The following is a 27,700-nucleotide window of genomic DNA, read 5'->3' on the forward strand; positions in this document are numbered from 1 at the left end:
ATTTTTTTGGTTATGGGGTCATGGCTACTGGGCTGAGAGTAGAGTTCAAATTGATGGGGGCTAAAAACTTTGGCCCATGGAAGGAGAGGATTATGCTTTCACTAGAAGATGTGGAAGTGTGGGATGTTGTTGAAACAGTTGTGCAAGCACCAACTGATATAGCTCAGTTGGTGGAGTTCAACAAGAAAAATGTGAAGGCAAAGAGGATCCTTCTAGATGCCATCAAGGACCATTTATTCCCTCATGTTTCAGGGATAAGATATACATATCAGATGTGGGAGTCCTTGGTCTCTTTGCACCAAAGTTCTAATGAAAACAAGGAGATGGTGTTGAGAAAAAAACTACACAACGCCAAGATGACCAAGACTGACAGTGTCACTTCTTTCCTCACCAGAGTCTCATAGGTGAAGGATGAGTTAGCTGCCATTGGAGAGGTTGTTCCAGAGGAGCAGTTGGTTAGGATTGCCTTAGATGGGTTCACCGAGAAGTGGAATGGCTTTATCCACGGCTTGGTGGCCAGAGAGCACTTTCCTAGTTGGAGGAAGATGTGGAACGATTTCATCTAGGAGGAGATCAAGAGGAGTGCGAAGGGTCGTAGCAAGAGTGGTGGGGGAGGTGAAGAGGAGAATGTTGCTCTTGTAGCAAAGGGCAAGAAGGGAAAGAAGATCAAGAAGGGATCTACTAGTGGAGTAAAACAAGAGAAGGGGAAGCAGAAGGCTAAGGAGGACATGACCAAAGTGAAATGCTTTGCGTGTGGGAAGATGGGTCACTATGTTGTTCAGTGTCCCAACAAGAAGGGTAAGAAGAAACAAGGAGTTGCAGCTTTAGCAAAAGTGGATGATTTTGAGACTATGTTTGATTCAGAGTGTGCTTTGGTGGTGAGTTTAGCCACTGATGCCATCTTCTCGTGCATGGTTCATAGACAATGGAGCATCTTGCCATATGACCAGAGTTAGAGAGAACTTCACGAACCTTTTGGAGGATGACATTGACTTGGAGGTTGTGCTTGGCGACAATTCCAAAGTCAAGGCAACAGGTATTGGGACAGTTTCATTTCAAAGGGACTCATCACCTCCTCTGAAGGTGACAAATGTTCTTTGTGTTCCAAGGTTGAAGAAGAGTTTGATATCAGTCTCTAGCTTGGAGGACAGGGGGTATGAGGTATTGTTCTGAAAGGGACAAGTGTTGATATATCCCAATGGATCCAGTATCAACTTTGCTTGTGTGATTGGAGCTCGTAGTGGGAGATTATACAGACTTTTATTTCAACATCTTAGAGCTATGGTAGTGCAAACCAGTGGCAGTGAGCTATGTGAGTTGTGGCACAAGAGGATGGCCCGCTTGCACCATGGAGCTTTTAGGCTGCTAAGGCAGATGGTTACAGGGTTGCCTAACTTCAGCACAGAGCATCATGATGTGTGCAGCAGGTGTGCTTTGGGAAAGTACATCAAGACACCTTTCCAGAGCAGTGACAACAGAGCTGCAGGTATCCTTGACTTGATTCATTCTGACGTATGTGGTCCTGTGTTCCATGTTTCATTGAGTGGATATGAGTACTATGTGACATTCATTGATGACCACTCCAGGAGGACTTGGATTTACTTCTTGAAGACCAAGGATGAGGTCTTCTGAAGATTCCAAGAGTTTCAGGCTCTTGTGGAAAGCCAGACAAGGAGGCAGATCAAGGTGTTGAGATCAGCCAATGAGGGTGACTACACTTCTGCGAAGATGAGGGATTTTTGTGGGAGTGTTGGCATCAAGAGGGAGCTAATTGTGCCTTATAACCCTCAGTAGAATGGGGTGGCAGAGAGGAAGAACAGGACAATTGTGGGTGCAGCTAGCACTATGTTGCATGATTAGAGTTTACCTTTCTTCTTGTGGGCCGAGGCGTGTAACATTGTTGTATATTTGCAGAACAGTAGCCCACATAGAGTCTTCGAGAGCAAAGACCCTTGAGGAGGTGTATATCAAAAAGAAGACAGAAGTTGGGCACATCTGGATATTTGGGTGCCTTACATATTCACACATCTCTAGGGAGAAGAGGACAGAGTTGAAACCCACTGCAGAGAGGGGTTTCCTAGTAGATTACGGCAAAACCAGCAAAGCCTACCATATATATCTTCCTGCACAAAGGAAGATTGTCCTGCGGAGGGATGTGACATTTGAGGAGGAGAGAGCTTTGAAAAGGTCTCGAGAAGTTGATCAGGTAGAGCAATAGGCTCCTCAGTAGGGAGCCACACCACAAGTTTCAAGTGCATCAGGTGGTACTTCAGGATCAAGAGGTTCACCTTCTTCAGGGGTGACCAGTTCACAAAGCACAGTTTTGCCTGGTTCAAGATCACCTGGTGCAAGTTCATCAGGCACAGTATCTCAGAGTTCAAGATCTCCATTGGTTATTTCAAAGCCATCCTCGCTAGGTGGAGAGGCACCAGTTGAGGATTTTCCCATACCACCACAAGAGACTACTGCAGGCAAGAGGAAGCCAAGATGGCTTCATGTTAAAAATATGCAACTACGGTCAAATTCCACTTTAAACTACTCATTTGATGGAGATGATGATGGCATTACATTCCTCTTTCCGAGAGGACCAAAATCGACCTAAAGATCACCTCATTTGGACAAGCGAAAGTTGAGTTATGAATTATTTTATTCATACATATATTCTTGATTAGGTCAGCCCTATGCACATGTACCAGTGGACAGGTCAAGTGGACCCTCATGGAAGCTGATAAATAAAAGAGGCCTCGAGCTCATTTGGACACATTGATCAAGCTCTCTTCTCCTCTTCTATTTTGCCTTGGCTCGCACAAGTCTGACAAAGGAAGCTTGCTCAAGGGTCTAAAACTGTTGACAGCTAATCATTGAAATTGGGTGAACATTTGTAAATAATGGAAAATGAAAAGACATCGGGAGGTGAAGCCCAAGAGTCTCTCCCTCCTATATATAACCATGAGTAATCTCAATGAATAAACAATTTGATTTGAGGAGTTACCTCCTGGCCTGACATGGTATTAGAGCCAGTCCCATTTTTGGCTTCCTTTCTGCCTTGTAACTCCCTCCTGCCTATATTTTGCAAACTGACACCTCAGGTTTGCCATTCAAATCCCTCTGCTTTATGCGCCATTATGTTATTCTCTCTATTTTTTGCACCATTGTGTTATTCTCACTATTTTCTGCGCATATTTTCGTGCAACATCTTGTGTTGCTAGCATTGCAACATCTTGTGTTGCTAGCATAGCAACATAAGGAGAAGATTCATCTCAGTGTGTCAAAGTGTGGTGTGGTTGGTACAGTGAAGATCAACCGGTGATATGGTGCATTGAAGCCAGAGCGGTGCGCTGGTGCATTGAAGTCGGAAGTGTTGTGATTGTGACCTTGGCATCGCTATGACTGTGGCACGAATGGTATGTACGTTGTTGGTATCGACTTAGTATCCTTGCAAACCACCATACGTTGAATGGTATTATTGTGTTGGCGTGACTGTGTTGCGTTGAGTATCATTGTGGTATTACTAATTGTGTTGCGTTGAATGGTATCACACAATTATATAACCCCAACTCATTGTTTCTTACACAGTTATATAACTCTGCCTTCGTATATCTCCGTTGTTGAATGGTATAACATATAGCTCCTACAAATTGTTGAATGGTATAACATATATCCCGAGATCTCCAACCGAAGTCGTGTAATACTCCGCCTCCCACCTCATTACTCCCATACTCCATGTTGCATTTATTTTATATAACACAATCGTCACCGCACATTATACCTCTCGGTCAACATACCTGCGTTGTTTAATATCACCGCTCATCTCCCCATACCATTACTCCACTGCAAACACATACCATTATACTCATTACCGCTGGCAGAATTGCGTTGATAATAGCTGGCCCATTACGTTAATATCGCTGGTCCGACCTGCCGGATAGCATTAATACCACTTTCTCCACCATATACCATAACGTTGTCCACCATAATTAACGTTGTCTGTTGCACCAATTAATACTTTCCCCAAATACTCCCTCCTCTATATTCTCCCTCCTCCATATACACCTTTCCCAAATATCACCTCCACCAAATAACCCCTCGCCATAAATACCTCTACTATATACATCAAAATTTCAATTTCTTACAACATATTGGAAACAGAAGTACATTTTTTTATAGTACACAGATTTTAAAATGCATTCATTGATATCTATCGTGGGAGTGGTTCTCACAAGCAAGGAGAACTATTTTGAGTGGTCTAGGAAGATCAAACACTCTCACTTTCAATGAATTGTGGAAAGGAAATTGTGAAGGTGTAGGAGACAATGCACCTAAAAAGCCCAATTCAAATAATGAGTTTGCCATTTGGGAAAACAAAAACAGCAAGGCATATGCCTTGATTGCAGCATCTGTAAATGAAGAGGTGAGTCGCCATATTTCACCATTTTCAAATGTTTTTGAAGCCTTACCGAAGTTGAAGGAACTCTATGAATCACACTCTGAGCTTGAAGTTGTCCAATTGATGATTAAATTGTTCAATCTTGAATTACAAAATGATGATCCTCTCGTTGTAGCATCAGAAGTAAGATCTATTATGCATGATATCAAAGTCTCTAATGTTGAACTAGACATTCCTCTGATAGCTTTTGTCAAGGCACTTTATCCCACTTATTCAAATTATCTTGAGTCGTTGCAAGCAAATGGAAACCTCAAAGAGAATACCTTTGACTCCCTTATGAAGAAATTTGTTGAGAGAGAGAAAGCTTTTGGGAAGAAAATAGTTCCTCGGTCTTCTGAAGAAGTTGTGTGTCTTGCACACAGAGAGAAGAATCATGCTCAAGATTCTTCCAGAGGAAGAGGTGGTCAAAGAGGAAGAGGAAGAAGAAATTTCAGAGGCAGGTGGGTCAAACACTCTCAAGGAGAAAAATCCGATCTTCATTACATACATTGCAATAGAGATGGATCACATGATGCATCCACATGCAAGTTGCCTTGGGACAAAATTGAGCAGAAAAGAAATCAAGCCAAAGGTAAAACCAATGACAAATAGAAAGGTAAAGCACCTGAATCCGCTCACTATGTTGTGGCACATTGTAATACTGGAGTAAATGAAAACTTGTTTAATGCTTCACTTGCTTCTTGGAAAAATTATTAGTTGCTTGATTCAAAAGCAACTTGCCACATGACTTTTACAAGAGATATTTTTGAAGAATTTACTAAAAATGTTGATGGAGCAGTATACTTTGCAGACAAATCAAAACTCAAGCCATCAGGGCTTGGCACAATCAAGCTCAAATTGTCTGGTCTTCCAGACTTTCTTCTGCACAATGTTTTATATCTCACACAGCTGAGAAGAAACTTGTTGTCCTTGGTCCACATCTGCCAGCAAAGACACTCCATTCATATGTTTGATGGCAAGGTTGAGATAAGAAAAGCATCAAATCACTTACTTGTCATGACGGGGATAGAAGAAGAAAGACTTCTGAAACTGCAAGGTACCTTTGCTCGTGTACAAAAATTCTCATACAGTTCTCATTATGATGAAGGTACATTTCCATCAAGTCTTTTATGGCATGCTAGATTTGGACACTTGAACTATGACAGTCTTCGTTTGTTGAAGAAAAATGATGTTACTGGTTTGCCTACAATTCCTAGGAAACTTAAGCAATGTGATGCTTGTATTCTAGGAAAGCATAGCAAACAGTGTTTTCATGATTCACATTCCAGAGCACATAGAAAACTTGAACTCATTCATCAGATTTATGCAGTCCAATGCTTGTTCCTTCTGCAAATGGAAATTAATATATGATGACATTTATTGATGACTACACTAGAATGTGTTGAGTTGATTTATTGAAAACTACAATCTCATATTGGCTCTATTCGCATTGATAATGGAAAAGAATACACTTGAAATGAACTTGAAAACTATCTTCGCCAGCATGGGATCAAAAATCAAACAATTGTGCCTTATAATCCCTAACAGAACGAAGTAGCTGAAAGAAGGAATAGGACAATCTTAAATATGGTACATTCCATGATGTATTTTAAGAATGTAAAATTGATGTTTTGGGTTGATGCAGTTATATGTGTTGTATATGTAAAGAATAGATGTTCATCTAATGCTATTAGAAACAAGACTCCTTATGAAATGTGGTATGGCCACATTCCTTCGATAAAGCATCTCAGGGTCTTTGGTTCCACCTGTTATGCCTTGATACCAAAGGTACAAAGAAACAAACTTGGTGCAAGGAGTCGTAAGTGTATCTTCTTGGGGTATTCAAATACCTCCAAAGCATACCATCTTTATGATGAAGTTAATAAGAAGTTTGTTGTATCTAGAGATGTAACCTTTCATGAATCTTCCAAAGCTGACAATGTTGTCGAACGGAAACTTGATCACTTGGATAGATTCGAACATGCAAAATCGTTTCAGGAATTTGATAATCAGATTCCACAACTTGAAGGGGGGATTCCTATATTGGATCAATCTGTGGAATCTTCTTCTGAAGCACTCTCTCCCCCACATGAAGCTCAAGCCACTAATGATATGTTGAGTGATGTGATTGACAAAATTGGGAGACTCAATCTTGATTCAGTCCCAACTCAGTCAACTGAGTAGCCTAGACCATCTCAACAAGGTCCCCCAAAATGGCTGATAAAGACACTTGAAAGTATTCATCCTGATGAGGTTGGAAAGACAGAACAAGAAATTCAACCAGGAAAAATGGAGGTGACGTAGATGATTCTGATTCACCTATTGATATGGATGTTTCTTATGATTGTGAACTGAATTTGTCTATAGATTTCGAACCAACTTCCTTCAAAGAAGTCGCTTCTCATGATGAATGGAAAGAAGCGATGCAAAAGGAATATAATGCCTTGATAAAGAATGGCACTTGGAAGCTGGTTGATCCTCCATTGGGAACCAAACCAATTGGTTGCAAGTGGATCTACAAGAACAAGTACAAAGTTGATGGCTCACTTGACAAGCACAAAGCCAAGCTTGTGGCAAAAGGTTTTGCACAAAAGGAAGGGGTCGATTATGAGGAGACTTTTGCCCCCACAGCAAAATGGGCTACCATCCGAACACTCTTTGCCTTGGCAGCTCAGAACGATTGGAAAGCCCATCAAATGGACGTAAAAACTGCTTTCTTGAATGGAGATCTGAAGAAAAAAAATGTTTTTATGTCCCAGCCAAAAGGATTTGTTGTGAAGGGACATGAACATAAAGTATGCAAACTTATGAAATCCTTGTATGGCCTCAAGCAAGCACCGTGAGCTTGGTATGAAAAGTTAACTGAGCATCTTCTGAAATTCAACTTCAAACATTATGATCTTGATGATGCAACTATGTTTGTCAAGAAAGTTGGCAAAACAGTTGTATATCTTGTGGTATATGTAGATGATCTTTTGATGACAAAGAACAATGAGAGCTACATTGCATCCATAAAGAAGGAATTGAGGAAAGGTTTTGAAATGACTGACTTGAGCTATGTTCACTACTATCTTGGTATTGAAGTAACTCAACATCTGAAGTCTATATTCCTCTCTCAAAAGAAGTACATTGGAGATGTGTTGAACAATTTTGGCATGGCTGAGTGCAATCCTCTGACTGCTCCAATGGAACAAAACTTAAAGCTCACATCCATTGAAGGAAAAGAATCTAAGGATGCAACAAAGTGTAGACATCTTGTAGGAAGTCTCAATTACCTGACTACTACCAAACCAGACATTTCGTTTGTTGTTGGAATCCTTTCCAGGTTTATGCAAAAGCCTTGTGAGGGGCATTGGTCTGTTGCAAAAAGAGTTCTAAAGTACTTGAAGGGAACCCAAGACTTTGGACTCAAGTATACACAGGTGGGCGACTTCAACTTGATTCGATACTCTAATTCAGACTTCAATGGATACAAAAAAACATGGGTATCTACTTCAAGTTATGCTATGAGCCTTGGATCAAGAGCTATCTCCTAGAGATCACGCAAACAATCATTTCCAGCAGATTCCACAATAGAGGCAAAATATGTGGCAGCAACTGAGGCAACAAAAGAAATTGTGTGGCTCGGGAAAATTCTGGAAGATTTGCAGGTGAAACAAGTACATTCAACTCCACTCATGATTGACAAGGCCTTTGTAATAAAGTTGGCCAAGAACCCAAAGTTCCATGATCGAACGAATCACATCAATACAAAATACCATCTGATTCAACATCATGTTGAGGCCAAGAGAATCCATCTACGCCATTGTTCCACTAATGAGCAGATTGCAGACATCTTCACTAAAGCGCTTGGAAGAGAAAAGTTCAAAAGATTCAAAACAATGCTTGGACTCACCAACATCCCTTTAGATTAAGGGGGGAATGTTGACACCTAATAATTGGGATTGGGTGAACATTTGTAAATAATGTAAATAGTAAATAATGGAAAATGAAGAGACATCAGGAGGTGAAGCCCAAGAGTCTCTCCCTCCTGTATATAACCATGAGTAATCTTAATGAATAAACAATTTGATTTGAGGAGTTACCGCCTGGCCTGACAGAAACTTCAGGATGAAGCTCGCACAGAACCAGGGTTTTATGATTCCTAGTCGTTGGCACAGAACTGAGCATTTGGGTCCCTTGACGCTAGCACACAGTGGTCATGCGAGCAACCATGGATGCTAGCACAAAGTCTTCATGAGAATGATCGAGAGTCTGGGTCAGTTTGGTCCCCGATCGCTCACACAGAATGGTATGGGAGCGATTGAGTTGCCATAGTCGCTATCGTGCAGTTCATAGAGAGCGACCATGTTTGTCATAGTCACTTGCATAGCTCCTCCCTACAACCAAGACTCCAAGATGATATTCCAATATTCCGAAGATTTCGCTCAATGACAGAAGTGTTCGGCAGCAAGCTACAAGCAATGACAGTACATTACAGTTATCCGAATCAGAGTTTTGATGTTTAGATGCATTTCATGGATATTCTAGTTGTTGTGAAGATATGGATCATTGTACTCTTTTTTTTGCTGAATCATCCTATGACAATCTATTAGAAGAAGATTTGCAAGAGTTTTCCCCATAGTGGGTTTTGCCTTGGTCTCCGACCAATCCTGGTGTCTCTATGTGTGCATGCTTTCCTTCTCTTATTCCTTTAAGTTCCATTGTATTGACGATGATGTTATTGTTATTTCTACATAGTTGCATATGTTGATGAATAACAAAGTAAATTTGAATAATGTTATGATGCTATGGGGTGAACTTAATGTATTAATGAAGAAATGCAATTATCAAAGTAAAAAACAATATAGCCCTACGAAAAATTAACATGGTATCAGAGTTGGGCTGAAGAAAAGCCATGGAGATCACCCCCATGGAGACACTTTGGATGGAAGCAAGAAGAGGATGGTGGAGACCTAAAAGAATCCTAGGATATGAAAGAAACCCTTGGTAGTTAGTGCATAAGGATTTGATGGTTAGGGTCTGAGAGAAACCCTGGTTTATGGCAACGTCTTGAGATTTGTTGTATGAAACTCTAGCATGGTCTATGTGAAAATGCTCAAGCACTTGGGACAGATTTCTGAAGCCCTGATGACCTAGATGTTGATAAAGTTGATTGGAGGCAACATTCTTATGTGGACTATGGATAGTGATGACTCTTGAAGGTTGGTTCAAGAGGGAGAGGATCACCTCTCGTTGAAAATAAGTACTCCTTGACTTATGATGTTTCTTTGTGTCTTTACACTTGTTTAGACTTATGGATCTGATTATTTTTTTTATCATTGCTTATACTTCTTGCATATGTATTTGAGTATATGGATGTATCTAACCTCTTTGATGAGATGTGATAAGTAGATCCCTCTTGAGGATCATTTGAGATGCAGGAAAGAAAATCTAGATTTGGAAAGAGGTAAAAAGGCACTTGATGAAAAGGTGACAAGCACTACAAGCTGCCTATGAGAAGGTGCACAGGTATTTGAACACTACAAAGTATGAAAGGTATATTGTTTCAATGTTATGTTTCAGCTATAACATTGGATGACTAGGTAAGCCTTATGGTATGTTGAGAATGTCTCCTTTGCAAATGGTTCATGCTTGCATATGAAAGAGATTTGGATTTATGTTTCTTATGATGAAATGATGCACCTGGTATTGAATATTTTGATCATGTTGATCTTCTTGATTCTATGAGGCTACTTATTGCTGATCTTGGATATAGTGGCATAACTTGATGTTTGGCTAACATCTATTGTTCTTGGAGATCCTGATTCTGTGAAGAAGGCTAGTACCTTAACTCTAGTAAATGATACTCTTGACATGATGAATCTCTTATAGAAGGTTACCTCATTGATATTGATAATGCTTGTGATAAGTATGATGAAAGTATGTTGACACTCGTGTTGTTTTGATAAAGTTTTATTGAATGACCTGACTTGGTCCTATGGTAACCTTGATGAATAGAACTATGAGATTGATACTCTAGATCTCTTATTAACCGTGGTCATGTCTTTGATAGTAATTATGGCATATGGTAAAACTGAATGCCCTAAACCTGATGGATTGACTTGATAGAAGTGATATTGTGTTCATGATCTTTGAAGTATGTTGTCACACCTGTTCGTTGTTCCTATCATGTGAATCTAACCTTTGATGAAAGACTGATGTCATGATATGACATAGTAGCTTACGTGAGCATGTTATGACCATGATGGGTATATGTTTGATTTTATGATCTAACAAATCTGTTGTTGCATGACTAGTAAAGACATGTTGATGACATGAAAGAAGTCGAATGAAGTAGATTCCCAGTTACAGGGAGAATCTCTTCTCAAGATTCTTACTCATATTACTATTTCCATTCGATACTATTGGAATATGATTTATGTGCATCTTACATTATTGATCTGTAGCAAGATCTCAAATCTGAAGCTTGTACAGAGATTAGGGTTTTTGCTTTGAATGCAGGCATAGAACTGGGAATACTCATCCCTGGACGCACGCATGCTAAGGCCCAGGCAGCGTCTAAGCAACCAAAGTCGCTCCCATGCTAAATTGATGAGAGCAACCAAAGGTTTGACTTCTGTTGACCATTATTTGAAGATTTTTGAAGCTATATGAACTCTGAATCAAGATGTTCACCTAGAGGATGTCAGTTCCACATATAAGTAGCAAATATACGAAAGATTTGAAAACAAGGAAGTTTGAATGTTTACAAGTGACCATGATATACATATAGATATGTCATTATGTTTGAAGTTTGTGCTACAAAAGTTTGAGATGATTTGGCTGATTGATATATATGAATTGTATGATGTCTGATGATGACCTAGATCTCTAACTCAATGATTGAGATATGTTTTATGATAGCAAACTTGGATATTGACATGATGTTTTGACTTGACGACTAATGATTTTCCTTGATGACAATGATATATGAGCATAGTGACTTCCAATGACTTATATTATGGGAATGACTTGATTGATATTGTGTGGTTGATGACAACCTGTTGGCATGATAATAGATGATGTCATGACTTGATGAAAGCCCTACTTGTCATCTGGTTCAAAGAATTGACTCTGAGATATTGATGACTTTTGATATTAGTATTGATCTGGTTTCTAAACTTTGATTAGCTGATTTGATTGCACAATAAGGATTTATGAAAGGCTGATGGTTTGGTAAAGTGTTATGGTTGCAGTGAGCATTGCATGAAGCAAGCTCCCCCGATCCATATATGTTTGCATTGACAGTTATCTGATGAAGCCAGATGATGTGTTGATTCAAGCCTTTACCTCAAAAGTGTTCCAAGGTATGACTTTGATTTTGATTTTGGTTTTTATATACTGACGATCTACTATTGTCAGGTAAAAAACCTCTAATGATATAAGTAAGAGGGAGATGGCTTCTGAAGCTCGTAATAATGTATCATGACATGATGAATCGATTTCTAAAGTTGGGAAAAGATAATCTATATTGTGAAGCTATTGAAGAAGCATTGAAAATTGGAAATGCAAATCCTTGGAAATGTTTTTGAACTTGACATGGCATCTGACAGTTGATTGAAGCATTGATATTTTGTTTTGAACATCCATCTGTATGATGTGCATAGAACCTGAATAAGTTCATGATTGAGCCGCTTCATACACATTGCCTCCAAGAATCCTTCAAGATGTTTGCATGATATGATCTATTCTTGGTCTGAGATATTCTTCCTATGATATATGATTGTATGGATATGTTGATGTTGATTATTGATGAGCACATATGAGTGTTGCCTTAGTATGATATCTGCCATGATGAGAGGACCATGACACAACCAAGGTTGAGTATGATGTTGCTAGCATGACTAGCTATGAGCAGGTTGAAGAAGCTCCTTAGAGAGTTGTATGAGCATGATCTGGATATGACATAGATACATTGCGATAATAAAGAGTGGGATCCAATTGGCAGAGAATCCCATATATATATATATATATATATATATATAGTTGGGATTGCGATACTCGCATATATTGAGATAGTGCAGTTGTGCGAGACAAGCTTAGGCTTGTGGTTGGCACCACCTTGAGAGGGAGGATGATTATGGTAATCTTTTTGTGATTTATATGATTAATTATGCTCTAACATGATACTTAATTTAATGTCATGTATAAACAGGTGACAGTTGCTACTAATAGATGATAATTACTTGATACAAGTACAATGATATGAGTATGATGAGAGCAGCGTTGATCAAGGACACCAATCCATACTCTTCCCCCCTGTTTGAGCTCCCAAGGTATGGAATTGAGATAGAAGGCTCTTGGGGTTGAGGGAACTCTAGACAATAGGGAGTTACCCCTATCTGTTACCCATAAGGTTGGAGTAGTAGCTCACCCTATCTTGGTTTTTGCAGAGTATACCCCAATTGGCATCATACCCACAAGCAGGACTTGTTGGGATTACCCCTCTCTGTCTGGCCAACAATTGAGGAGGCTTTGGGATGTGAGATACTTACCTTTGGTAAGTCGGGTATCTTGCCCAAGATAGGATTATGATGTAGGTGTTCTACCACTTGACTATTCAAGGTCATTGATGGGAAGATAAATGGACAATAGGATGGGTTGTGTAGTAGCTCCCATATATCACATATTGCTTGATATAGGTTCGTAGTAGTAGCTCCCCCATGAGGTTTCGGGTTGAGTAGTAGCTCCCCGATGTGGTTCCAAGTTGAGATATGCTCCCTGATGATATGCTCTCCGATGTTGATGCAGATCGTAGATCTGACTCCCCGCCAGTATTTTCGGGTAGTAGCCCGATGGTATTTCCGGGTAGTAGCCCGATGACATTTCCAGGTAGTAGCCTGATGACATATTTCTAGGAAGTAGCCCGATGACATTTCCAGGTAGTAGCCTGATGACATATTTCTAGGAAGTAGCCCGATGACATTTCCAGGTAGTAGCCTGATAACATATTTTCGGGTAGTAGCCCGATGACATTTCCAGGTAGTAGCCTGATGACACATTTCCAAGTAGTAGTCTGCTGACAAATATTCCAAGTAGTAGCCCGTTGACAGAAATTATGGGTTGTAGCCCGATGAATAGAGGGTGGTAGCTTAAGCTCCCCTCTAGTGGCAAATTCTTCTTCTTCTAAAATCGAGAATATTCAACATATGAGCAGGAACAATCGTACATTGATGATCCGAGATGATGAGATACTTGAGATGGGATTTATGTCATGTTGATCGATGGTCCGATATTGGCAAGTGGAATTCTCCCTAGTTGAGAGGGAGTGTTAAAAATATGCAATTGCATTCAAATTCCACTTTGGACTACTCATTTGATGGAGATGATGATGGCATCAGATTCCTCTTTCCGAGAGGACCAAAATCGACCTAAAGATCACCTCATTTGGACAAGCGGAAGTTGAGTTATGAATTATTTTATTCATACATATATTCTAGATCAGGTCAGCCCTATGCACATGTACCAATGGACAGGTCAAGTGGACCCTCATGGAAGCCTATAAATAAAAGAGACCTCAAGCTCATTTGGACACATTGATCAAGTTCTCTTCTCCTCTTCTATTTTTCCTTGGCTCGCAAAAGTCTGACAAAGGAAGCTCACTCAAGGGTCCGAAACTTCAGGATGAAGCTCGCACTGAACTAGGGTTTTTTCATTCCTGGTCGTTGGCACAGAACTGAGCATTTGGGTCCCTGGACGCTGGCACACAGTGGTCATGAGAGCGACCATGGACCCTTGGACGCTGGCACAGAGTCTTCATGAGAGAAACCGAGAGTCTGGGTCAGTTTGGACCCCATTCACTAGCACAAAATGGTATGGGAGCGACCGAGCTGCCATAGTTGCTATCATGCAGTTCACAAAGAGCAACCATGTGATGAGATTTCTGTATTCCAAAGATTTTGCTCAGTGACAAAAGTGTTCGACAGTAGGCTACATGGAGTGACTATACATTAGAGTTATCTGAATCAGAGTTTTGATGTTTAGATGCATTTCATGGATATTCTAGTTGTGAAGATATGGATCATTGTACTCTTCTTTTTGTTGAATCATTCGATGACAATATACTAGAAGAAGATTTGCAAGGGTTTTCCCCATAGTGGGTTTTTCCCTAGTCCCCGACCAATCCTAGTGTCTCTATGTGTGCATGCTTTTCTTCTCTTGTTCCTTTATGTTTCACTACATTGATGATGATGTTATTATTATTTCTACATAGTTGCATATGCTGATGAATAATGAAGTAAATCTAAATAATGTTATGATGTTATGGGGTGAACTTAATGTATTAATGAAGAAATGCAAAGAACAATATAGCCCTATGAAAAATTAACACTTCAAGAGACCCTGAAGGAGGCTCAAGAGGCAGTGGGGAGACCCAAGTGGTCATTGAGGGAGAGCAAACCACCAGAGAGGTTGGGTGGCTTTGTTGCAGATGTTGTGGAGACAGAGCCAACTAGTTTTGAGGACGCCGCTAGACAACACATCTAGAGGGATGCCATGGTGGAGGAGTATGCCTATATCATGAAGAATGATGTCTAGGAGGTAGTGCCACATCTTGATGGGAAGTCAGTTGTGACTTACAAGTGGCTCTACAAGATCAAACATGTTGCAGATGGCAGCGTGCAGAAGTTCAAAGCTCGGTTTGTGGCGTGGGGTTCTCACAGGTAGAGGGAGTTGACTATGAGAAGACCTTTGCACCAATTGCTCGTTATACTTCCATTAGTGCAGTGATATCTAGAGCAATTGAGATGGGATGGAGGATTCACCAGATGGATGTGAAGACTGCCTTTTTCAATGTTGTTATACAAGAGGTGTACATTAAGCAGCTTGAGGGCTTTGAGTTGCATGGGAGGGAGTCTCATGTGTGTAGGTTGAAGAAAGCCTTGTATGCACTGAAACAAACACCAAGGGCATGGTATGAAAAGATAGATACCTACTTGCAGTAAATGGGTTTCCAGAAGAGTGATGCAAATATGAACCTATACTTTATCCTGGTAGGTGATGATCCACTCATTTTGGTACTATATGTGGATGACTTGTTTATTACAGGGGGGATAGTCTCATCCAGCACTGCAAGAGAGATCTTGCTTCAGAGTTTGATATGACTGATATGGGGTTGACGCATTACTTTCTGGGGTTGGAGAATTGGCAAGAGGATGGGCAAATCTTTGTGGGCCAAGGCAAGCATGCAAGAGATATCTTGAGGAGATTCCTTATGGATGGTTATAGGCCTATGGCTACTCTATGATCACCAACTGGAAGATGTTGCATGATGTTAATTCCGAGTTAGTGGATCCCACTTTGTATCGTCAACTGATCGGTTCATTGATGTATTTGGTCAACACTAGACCAAATATTTGTTTTACAGTCAACACATTGAGTTAGTTTATGATGGAGCCCAAGAGAGTACATTGGATGGCTACAAAACATGTGTTGAGGTACTTACAAGGTGTGGATCATGGTTTGGACTATGTCAGATGTGATGAAGTCAGATTGATTGGTTGCACAGACTCAGATTGGGTTGGTAGTGTCAATGACCAGAATAATACTTTTAAATGTTGTTTCTCATTGGGCTCGACAGTGGTGTCATGGTTTAGCAAGAAACAGAAGTCAATGGCATTGAGCAGCGCAAAGGCAGAGTATATGGCAGCTAATCAGGGAAGGTGTAAGGCATTATGGCTTCACAAGATGCTTCATGGTTTATTTGGTCAAATGTTGAGACCAACTACGATTTATTGTGATAATCAGAGTTGCTGAGAATCCAGTATTTCACGATCGACCAAAGCATATATAGATCAGATACTACTTCATCAGAGACTAGGTTCAGCGAGGAGTAGTGAAGCTTGAGCCTATATCCACTGATAAGCAAGCAGTGGATATTCTCACCAAGTCTTTGCCAAGAAGCAAGCATGTTTTCTTCAGAGACAAGATAGGAGTGGTGAGCAACACCTTCCTCAGTAAGAGAGTGTTGGAAATAGTACCAAGGAGAGGTGTTACTAGGCATTTATCCCTTTTAGCTTAGTGAACACATTAATTACTTTTGTCTTGATGACATTTATGAGTTATATTAATGTTGTGGGTGGAAAAAATACTTAGAAGTGGTGTACCATGTATTTTTTCTAATATTAAAGTCACTTGTACTCTATAAAGTGACTTTATGTGTAAAGTACATAGTGCACTTTTCTAATATTAAAGTGAGTTGAAAAATCTTTTTATAGAAAAAATAGAAAAATGTACACAACTTGAAAAAAAAGCACTATGAGACTTTTAAGTTATGGGGCCAATGTGTGAGGGGGGTCATTTGAGAGAATTGATCTCAACCACACATCTTGAGATTTAGAATTTAAATCTCAACCATTGGATTCTAAGTTTAGGGATTCAATCTTTTCCAATGAGACAAAAGAGAGAAAAAGGATCTCATTCTTCACTTCACACTTGAGAGAGCACGAGGAGAAGAGGAAGCTTCAAGGAGGAGGAGAATTTACAACTGGGAAGAAGGGGCTCAAACTCCAAGGAGGAGACTATACAAACAGCTGCACGCATTTCTAGGAAGATGCGGCACAAATTTCGAGGGACATAAGCACAAAAAACAGGTTGTGCCCAATTTTCGAGGAGGTTTTGAGCACAAATTTCAAAGTAGCTCAATTCAGGCCCAAAATTCAAGACATACTTTCAAAAAGTCTACTACACACGGTGCGGAAATCGAGGAGGTTTCCAACTACTGTCGGGCACGAATTTCGAGGAGGTACAGTCAGCCTTTTGCACAAAAAATGAGGTAGACTTCAGCATTATTTTCAAGGGAATTTCTAGGCACAATTTTGAGGAGCTGGGCAAAGATAATTTGCTAAATTTCTGGGCATGTAAATTTTGTGGAAATCTGAAATTTCAGTGGGCGCAAATTTCCAAAATGAGTGCAATTAATGCTACAGCAAAAAGGGAGATAAGTACTGTGTTTTATGTACTTATTTAAATTTTCTTAAGCAATAAAATCCTCCTTTGAAGACCAGTTTTTCCCAAGAGGCTGTGGGGTTTCTCCGGGATCAACTTGACCAAAAATAAGTGTCTCATATGTGTGAATGTTTGTCAAAAATTATGTGTTAAATTTCAGTTGATAGGAAAGTGAAAAATAGTAGAGGTACTCTTTAATGTTTGCAATGAATGCATACTGAAATTTATATGAACATGACAAAACATGTGGGTTGGGCCTAAGCAAACACATGCAAACTTGTAAATTGGGTTAAGGGTGCATATCGTAATTTTTCTACACGCTCGAGCCACAAATCAGACATGTGTCCCTTGAGAATCATGTCCAGCACGTGGGATTCGGGACACAAGGGGAGAGGATGAATCCGATTGCTTAGGTTTAATACTATTTGACTATTTACTGCTTAAAATACATTGTACAATTATGAATTTGCATGGGATGAAATGTCATTATTGAGATTTTACCACTATTATTTTTATTTTTATATTTTTTTTAAATAGAACCCTGACATACATCCACCCTGAATTTCTCCAAAATTTAGAATTGCTTCTACACATCCCATGTACATCTCCCCGTTCTCAGGAAAACTTTGTGGAACATTGTTCCAAACCCAAGTTTTCTCTATATGCCTAGCATACTCATAAGTCAAGATGCACGCTTCTGCCGGTTGATAATTTCATTGTTATCATTTATGGGATTGATGCAATGAAAAAACTGTCAGGCAAACTGTTAGGAACGTTTAGCTCTGGGGTGATGCAAAAATTCCAAACTTAAGATGGGCCCAATTCATCTGAAACTTTCTAGCCATGAATTTGACTTGGAAAAAGCAATATCCACCAGATAGCCTAGCAATCATTAATTTTATTTTGTTTACACAGTTCAGATAGAATAGCAAGCATTAATTTTGTTGGCACAGTTGAGCTTTAAACTTGCATTCAGCATCTTGGGAATTGGACCATCCAAAATTGTATTTTGTAATTCTCCCGATTAAATCAAATACCCAGTATTATTTAAAGGAGGCCAGAGAGTTCAAAAGGCCTAACAGTTCCATAATGAACTTGACATCAAGGATAGTAAACACTCACTCCATACATCTAAGCAAATTACATCTTAGGATCTATAGCATTGTCTAAATCAAAGTGAGAACACTTGTTCTCTGACTGCAAACTCTGCACTGGCAAAAGGTTTTGGCATTTTAGAATGTTAATTTTTATGTCTGTTTTGTCCCTGCACTAAAACGTGCAAACCTGGATTCTGGAATAATTGACCCCAACCTGAACCCTTAAATCCTGGCAACCCTATTTTTCAAATGCCAAACAGCTAAAACAAAATATCCACGTGAAGGACTATGAATAAGTTGCCATACTGTGACTATTTCCGACACATTGGTATAAAATATTTCTGGTAAGAAAACACCCAGATCCAATCCAGCGAAGGGAGAATCCCCAAGTTGGCTCATACCATTTGGACTATCCGGAGGGATGTGTCAAGTAGGGCATTATATTTTCATGGTCTGAGATCACTATGTGGGAGGTGATTCCTAGTGTCATCCACTTTTTCTCAGTAAAGCCTTGATTTTTTCTATTTAGTGAATTTATCTTTTCCTGAAAATATAATAAAACGCTTAGCCTCACATGATAGAAGAACTCCAATTTAACTCATTGCTAGAAGCATAACAACACAAAAGACTTTGTGGACTCACTCTACCTGTGGAAGGCCTATTGTCACAATTGCAGTAAGCATATCAATTACCAAAACAACTTCATTCAATGCAAAACAGCAAGTCTTTCATAGATTCAATGATCGTGATACACCATATGAGGCTCAGAATATTTGCCGATAAAAATAAGTGTTCTCTACTATGAAGGTATAAATAATGAAAGACATTTGGCAACAGGTTGATAAGGGGGTGAAAGATAGTACAAATTCCTTTTGAATGGCTTTCTTTGATTTTCCTTCGGCAGGCAGTTTACATTGACACTTGATTTGGGCATCATGCATTCTTGACCACTTAGATTTGTAGGATGGTTCCAAGATTATTGTTGGAGGTAGCAACACATACCTTTCGGTCGAAGATTCGAAAAGTTACGGGTACCCATCATAAAGGAGCATGTAGCTCAATGTTCAGTCAAGGGTAAATCGTGGGTTTGGCTCCTAGCATGTTCAGTTTTCAACACGGTATCAAAGCCAAGTAGGTCAAAGTGGCTAGAAAGCCTGACAAAGAGTGCTTGAAGGGGAGGATGCAGAACAGTGTTAGAAGCTTGAAGGTGGCAATCAGAATCCATACCTTTTGATCAACCATTAGAGCCGCTCATCATTATGTATCTTAGTGACAAAACAGTCTGTCAACCAAAGGTAATTCTTGGGTTTGAATAAACCTGCTCAACTTTCAACATGGTATCAGACCCAAGTATGCTGATGTGACTGGAAGGCCCGGGCCAAAGTGTGGCTTAAGAAGGGTGTTGCAACCTGGGGCTAGCAATCCACACCTCTAGATCAAACTGTTTAGGGTGCCCATAAGGAAGGGGCATGTAGCTCAATGATAAGGCAGCCCATTAGCGAAAAGTACGTTTTGGGTCTGATTCCTCGCCTGTCTACTTTTCAACATGGCATCTAGACCAAGTAGTTTGAAGTGGCTGGAAGGCCTGAGCCAAAATGAGGCTTAAGCCGGGGTGTTAGGAGTTAGTAATCCACACCTTTAGATCAAACTGTTAAGTGTACCTGCCATGAAGGTACGTGTAGCTCCACAATAAATCAGTCCGTCGGCTGAGAATAGGTCCCGGGATGGTCCCGTAGCCTGTCCACTTTTCAGTACGGTAACAGAACAAAGTAGATATAGATGGTTACTAGATTTGAGGAACTGGGACAGGGGAGGTTGCTCAGTGGTAGGATAGTCAGTTGATCGGGGATAGGCCTTGAATTTGACTACCAATTGAAAATAGACACCAATTAAAATTACGGGAGACTAGAATGAAACATTTGCAATAGCACCATACCTGTCAATGAAAAGCTCTTCCTCTTTAGTGAATTTCTTCTGTTAATTGGGGCATCTGGAGGATTCGCGGGTGGATTTGAGTCTCCCTGTAGTTGCTTCAGCTCTTTGGGCACATGTTTCAACTGTTGGAATACTGAACTTGCGATACTAGTATTGGGCTGAAAATCAGATTTCCCTCCCCTTAAAACCCTGGGAATAGGACTAGCAATTGCACTAGAAGGCTTGTCGTCCGTGCTTCCCTACACAAACCAAAAATCTAATTGCTCAGAACCCCCATCTAATACCAGTGAATACAGGGTTTGCAAGTTTATCTAATACCAGGGTTTAGCGATCTTTGTGATTGATAAGGAATAAAACAAACAAGCATACACGTACACATATTTACATTTAATCGTACCTGAGAAGGTTTTTCAGACCTCTTTTCTAATCTTTTGTCAAGAAAATCAAGCAGAGAGACCGAAGAAGACGAAGCTTTGCTGGTTTTCTTTTCCCTGCGTTTCATAAAATTGTAAGGATGAATGAATTGAATGAGACTCATAACAGACCCGCATAGAATACAGAACTGAATTCAACTCACACGACTTGGGGATCGAAAATTGACAAAATGGATCGCTGCCCGAACTGCCTGATTGAGGGAGATGATGCAGCAGATTGTTTGGGCTTCATCATGCTCATTCTGCTGCGCCGGTGCCAGTGGCGGGAAGAAAACATGAATGTTTTGAACTTAAGTCCAATACCGATGGCGAACAGCTATTTAAATATGTGAAATTCAAATGACTTTAGGTCAGTTGGGGCAGCGGGAGTTTAATGTTGAGTATGTTACTTAGTTGTTAAGGATCACTAAGGCTAGTCTTGTCATTTTTTCCTGTTCTCTATAATGATTCTCATTACTTTAGAACATCATATCATTAGTGGTGGGTGTAGTTCGACATTTGGGATGCAGATTAGGAAACAATTATGGTATGTTATGAGTTTGATATTTGGAATTGATGGCAAATTCTTTCTCGAGTGCATGTTTAGGGTAGGGTACATGTTATATCTTTGGGTTTTTTTAGTTTTTCTTGTTTTATTGTTTTTTAATCTGTTTTTTCTTCCATTTTTTCTCAATTCTCTGGTTTTCAACATGATCAATCTTGTTTCTTTTTGGTTATGTTTCTCTTTAACTTTCTTTCTCTCAGCTTCATCGTGCTTTTTCGCCACTCTATTAGAGAGCTCCTCTACTCCTCTGCTCTGTTGGAGTGATTCTTCGTTGAAGTGTTGGCCTTGGGCCTCCTTTCCCTTGTCTTTCTTCCCCTCTGCGTCCCCACTCCTTCCTACCAGTAGTCATAATGCCTCATCATGGTTGCAACTCCTCTGAACATGGTGACAATAGTAAAGAGCAGCCTCCCCACACTAGGGCCCAAGCCAATGTAAAGGTCTCTCCTCATTAATATTGGAATGCACCTGGCGATCTACTTAGGATGAAATAGATCTGGTAGAGTAAGAAGGTTAGGTGGAGCACAAGTTCTTGTCTAACATTGAGGTGGTGGAAAGCATAAGACAATGGATTCCTAACATAGGAATCACTTGATTCAAACAAACTCAATACATGCAAATGATTCATTTATATTGGCAATTGAAAACTTTGATGGGTAAAGTCTTGGTTAAGCTTAGTTAAGCTCGGAAATAAATACTTCTCTGTATAGGTGCCTTGTAGCAACAAGTCAATAAGTTACACACTTACATACTAAGGTATCAATCCTCGCCAAGAAACTCACCAATTTGGACTTCAACAATGGTGGGGAAGATGAACAAGCTATAACTCCCACCCAAGTCTCCTACTAGCTAACCATGGTCTACTTTGTATCAATTTTGTGTTTTAAGAAGCTCTGCAAAGCTCCCTACTTTATTGTTAATTTTGGCCATGTTCATTTATTTAGTTTACTTGATAATTGAAAACTATATATCTAAAGCAATGCTACTAGATGTTGGAATATTTTTCGTGCCTTAGATTTATTACTACATTATCGGTTTGGTCTCCCTAGTGGCACGTGAGCAATCATACTCATATATATGTAATGTTATCTTCTAATCAATGATATAAATTTTGTCATATATATATATATATATATATATATATATAAGTTGTCTTTAGTGCAACTTTTTGGACTTTTCAGTGCAGGAATCCGGCAGAAAAATTTCATTTGAAATCTTGATTTGTGTTCAAATTTCATTCAAACAAACTCAATACATGCAAATGGTTGATTTATATTGGCAATTGAAAACTTTGATGGGCAAACTCTTGGTTAAGCTTAGTTAAGCTCGGAAAGAAATACTTCTCTGTATAGATGCCTTGTAGCAACAAGTCAATAAGCTACACACTTACATACTAAGGTATCAATCCTCGCCAAGAAACTCACCAACTTGGACTTCAACAATGGTGAGGAAGATGAACAAGCTATAACTCCCACCCAAGTCTCCTACTAGTTAACCATGGTCTACTCTGTATCAATTTTGTGTTTTAAGAAGCTCCGCAAAGCTCCCTACTTTATTGTTAATTTTGGCCATGTTCATTTATTTAGTTTACTTGATAGTTGAAAACTATATTATCTAAAGCAATGCTACTAGATGTTGGAATGTTTTTCGTGCCTTAGATTTATTACTACGTTATCGGTTTGGTCTCCCTAGTGGCACGTGAGCAATCATACTCATATATATGTAATGTTATCTTCTAATCAATGATGTAAATTTTGTCATATATATATACACGAGTTGTCTTTAGTGCAACTTTTGGACTTTTCAGTGCAGGAATCCGGCAGAAAAATTTCATTTGAAATCTTGATTTGTGTTCAAATTTCATGCAAACAAACTCAATACATGCAAATGGTTGATTTATATTGGCAATTGAAAACTTTGATGGGTAAACTCTTGGTTAAGCTTAGTTAAGCTCGAAAAGAAATACTTCTTTGTATAGATGCCTTGTAGCAACAAGTCAATAAGCTACACACTTACATACTAAGGTATCAATACTCGCTAAGAAACTCACCAACTTGGACTTCAACAATGGTGAGGAAGATGAACAAGCTATAACTCCCACCCAAGTCTCCTACTAGTTAACCATGGTCTACTATGTATCAATTTTGTGTTTTAAGAAGCTCTACAAAGCTCCCTACTTTATTGTTAATTTTGGCCATGTTCGTTTATCTAGTTTACTTGATAGTTGAAAACTATATTATCTAAAGCAATGCTACTAGATGTTGGAATATTTTTCGTGGTCTTAGATTTATTACTACGTTATCTGTTTGGTCTCCCTAGTGGCACGTGAGCAATCATACTCATATATATGTAATGTTATCTTCTAATCAATGATATAAATTTTGTCATATATATATACGAGTTGTCTTTAGTGCAACTTTTTGGACTTTTCAGTGCAGGAATCCAGCAGAAAAATTTCATTTGAAATCTTGATTTGTGTTATTTAAACCGGTTTTTTGACTGTATATATGGATTCAACATCCTGAAAAACCCCTAGGGCACTTCGATTATGCAGGGGTTACCCATCAAGCTTGTGATTTCAATAAATTCTTGCCGGATTTTAGAGAAATTAGACCAGAAAAACCCACCGGAAAAGCTTCCAAAAAGTCTCACTAAAGACAACTCGATATATGTGTGTGTGTGTGTGTGTGTGTATTGTAAAGGGAAGTCTTTTATCCAAAAAAAATAAAAAAATCTCAAACACCATTTAAAATTGTAGCTTTAAAATCAAATTATTATAATAAATATCATTAAGTTTACATCTCCAGAGATTTGGTCCTTCTCGGTATTTGGTAAATCAGAGTTAATATGGATCTAGGTTGGTTTAATTATAAATTAATTATAATTATAAATTTTGTGTTTTTAATTTATTTATTTTTGACCAAGTCAAAATGTTAAATAGAACATTACATTACAACATATCTACCATAATGGGATAGAGATTTAATATTACTAGCCTAGATTCATCTTAACTTCGGATCTACCAAGCGCCAAGAGGAATCAAAACTCTTTTTACTCAAGAGGTCTGCATCTCACGATATTTGATCCCTTTCGGTGCTTGATAAATTCGGAGTTAAGATGGATCTGGGTTGGTTTAATTTCGTCCTTTAAATAAGGTATATACCATATGAATTCCACAGGTCAATACCATGGGTTCTCATAAACCTGGAGCTTAAAAACTACTGTTACTAGAAAGAAAGGAATACAAAAGATGAATGAAATCGGTAGTCCTCAGGAGAGGAGTCCCTGAGGTTGCCTATAGTGCTGAATACATTCATTGAATTAACAACAATAAATTACAACCTTATAAAGATCCATAGGTCTAGGATGGTTAGAACTAATTCCCTGAAATCAAAAACTAATTCCTAATTACAACACAACACCAAATAGCTATCAGTTTCTCCATCATTTTCAAGTTCCCCCCTTAATGGACAAATGATTGATTTCCAAACCTAGCACCTCCCTAAATAATTCAAATTTAATCTTCCCAAGGGGCTTAGTGAAAATGACAACAACATTGTCACAAGTATTACAATATTCAATAAAAAATTCCTTAGACTATGTCTTATCTCTAATAAAATGAAATTGGGCATCAACATGCTTTGTCTTTGCGTGAAAGATTGGATTATTTGTAAACTTGATTGAGCTCTGGTTGTCACACTTGATCACTGTAGCCTTATTTTGTTCTTCTCCAACATCTTGAAGAAGTCGCCTCAACCAAACAACTTCACAAGTTGCTACACACAAAGCTTTATACTCTGCCTTTGTAGATGACAAAGATACAGTAGGTTGCTTCTTGTTGCTCTATGAAACAATCCCAGATCCAATACTGAATGCATAACTTGTAGTAGATATTCTATCATCCAGATTACCGGCCCAATCTTAATCTGAGTAACCTGTTAGCTCAACATTAAATGAATTAGTATATTTAAGATCAAAATCAATTGTACCTTTAAGATACTTGAGTACTTCTTTCGCTGCTCTCCAAACTAGAAAGAAGGAAGACAAAAGATGAATGAAATCGGCAGTCCTCTGGAGAGGAGTCCCTAAGGTTGCCCATACCGCTGAATACATTCATTAAATTAACAACAACCAATTACAACCTTATAAAGATGCATAAGACTAGGATGGCTAGAACTAATTCCCTAAAATCACGAATTAATTCCTAATTACAACACACAACCAAACAATTATCCGTTTCTCCATTATTTGCAAGTACTGGTACCTTGACCAAATCAAGATTACCTTATTATTTTAGTTTAAAGTTATTTTTATTTTAAAGTAGGGTTATTTTTATTTTTATTTTATTTTGACTGAGTAAAAATGTTTAAGGAACATTACATTACATTACTGCAAAATTTAATACATAGCTTTTATAAAATATGTTATCAATTGATATTATTTAGTTTTCAGAGAACAAGTTAAAATTGAATTGAAAGAAAAATACAATATTATGAGAAAAATTATTGTAGAATTTAATCTGTATTAACTCAAAACCAAGACTTTAATGAATTTCCAACTGAAAAAAAAAATGTAAATTTCCTTTTTCCTATGTAATATGCTTATGATGGCCCAAACGATGAGCCCTCAGAATTGAACCCACACCTCGTGACAAAGAACCAAAAACTTAACAAGAAAACTTCAACCAACTAAACTACCAATCAAAACTAAACATATATTATTAACATAAAACCTGTTATTTTTGTTACACTATATTGATATCATGCTCCCTTTGTGTCTTCAATTTATAACTCAACATATATAATTGACATAAAACATGTTACTTTTGTTAAAGTCAATTGATACAATGCTTCTCTTTTTGACTTCAATTTATAATGCCTCTTTATCCTACCCAATGGGTTTCAAACTATGATGTCCCATAAAGAACGGGAAGAATCAAATCCACATCATCACAACTTTAGGAAAAGGGTTGGGTGTCTTACCCAAGCTCGTTGGTTTTATCATTTTGCATGCTTTTTGTTGGAACTACTTTTGGAAGTTTATTCCACTATGATTGTCATATATTCGATTTATTGTTTTCAATTTTGTTTCGTGAAAAAACTAAAGTAGCTAGACATGGTCTTAGAAATTGCTTGCCTATTAACGTATTCTACAATGAAAATTAGTATTCTCATCACAACCTTCCTAGAGCGAGTGATGGGCTCAACACTATACCATGATATTATTAAATAAACTTTTACTCAAATCAATCTCTATGGATATTGGAGATTTTGTTAACCTTTATAGAATTATTCGACCAGCAAGATAAACAATTTTGCAAGGATGAATTAATAAAATATGCAATGAACTTTACATTTGGTTATTACGATGATATTATGTTATTTTTCCATTTAAGTTTAAAATATTGATTATTTAGCTAATTATCAACATAAAATAAATATTAATTATAAATCAAATTTGTCTAAGGGTTTTGGATAGATGGTGATTGGGTGTGGGTGTTTTGTTAAGGTACTCATTTTTTTTCATCATTCAAAATGGCTTTCATTAAATTTCCAGAACATCATAGCGTAAAAAAATGCTCTCAACAGCCCCTACTCCCTCATTCCAACCAAACTTTTTGAGATTGGGGGTTGGAGAATACCAAGATAGACAGTGTGCATACATTATTTCCAGAGGGCCCTGTGGCCTTAACAAACTATGAGTGACACAAAAAGAGACCTGAGCTTGAGTTGATAGCAACATATGAAGGAGGGGGATGAGGAAGCATTACAGGGGGAGCTGGAAAGTAACCAACACGATCATGAATGTGGAAGTCAATGTGTTCCACCTGTGCCTCCAAGCTACGGAGGTGGTCGTTAGTGCGTTGTTGACTGTGTCGAAGGTTGTCTAACTACTCTAGAATGGCATTATGACTGTATTGAATATCAACAAGATAGGCTACAACTTCATTGTGATCTTCATACATGTGATCCCTTAGGATGTCAATGTCAATTTGTATGTGCCGCAATTGCTTAGTGATAGATTCCATAGAGGCGGGAGCCACTAGGCAGCCTCGCAAACTAGCTGGAGAAATAGCCTTTGCAACCTATGTTTCCTAACTGGACGAGGTGGCTGAGGACGAGTGGTGGCCTGGCTCGAGACACCCAGTCGGGGTTTGCTGCCTCCACCTGCGACGAGGACGACCTCGTTGTCATGGCATCTTGTTGGTCACGGTGGTTGATGGCTCGCAACAGTGGGAGCCCACAAAGAGACCTTGACATTACCTACACAGGAGATGAAA

The 27,700-nt window shown here is 38.8% G+C and overlaps 1 protein-coding gene across 1 annotated transcript in view; it reads right to left on the bottom strand.

The window, feature by feature from the left end:
• The window catches only part of LOC149207502 (uncharacterized), a 40,977-nt gene extending 19,745 nt beyond the window's left edge, over positions 1 to 21,232 (bottom strand). Inside the window, exons 1-3 of the mRNA XM_089393908.1 lie at positions 21,023 to 21,232; positions 20,843 to 20,936; positions 20,447 to 20,684 (exon numbers count right to left, since the gene is read on the bottom strand). Coding sequence (XP_089250034.1) covers positions 20,447 to 20,684; positions 20,843 to 20,936; positions 21,023 to 21,156 — 466 coding nt within the window. The 5' untranslated portion in view covers positions 21,157 to 21,232. The remainder of the gene's footprint in view (positions 1 to 20,446; positions 20,685 to 20,842; positions 20,937 to 21,022) is intronic.
• Positions 21,233 to 27,700: the final 6,468 nt, after the last annotated feature.

Source organism: Pinus tabuliformis, chromosome 1_2, assembly GCF_031772625.1.
Source record: "Pinus tabuliformis cultivar Carrire ecotype Pingquan chromosome 1_2, CPIR1, whole genome shotgun sequence".
Classification (NCBI taxonomy): domain Eukaryota; kingdom Viridiplantae; phylum Streptophyta; class Pinopsida; order Pinales; family Pinaceae; genus Pinus; species Pinus tabuliformis.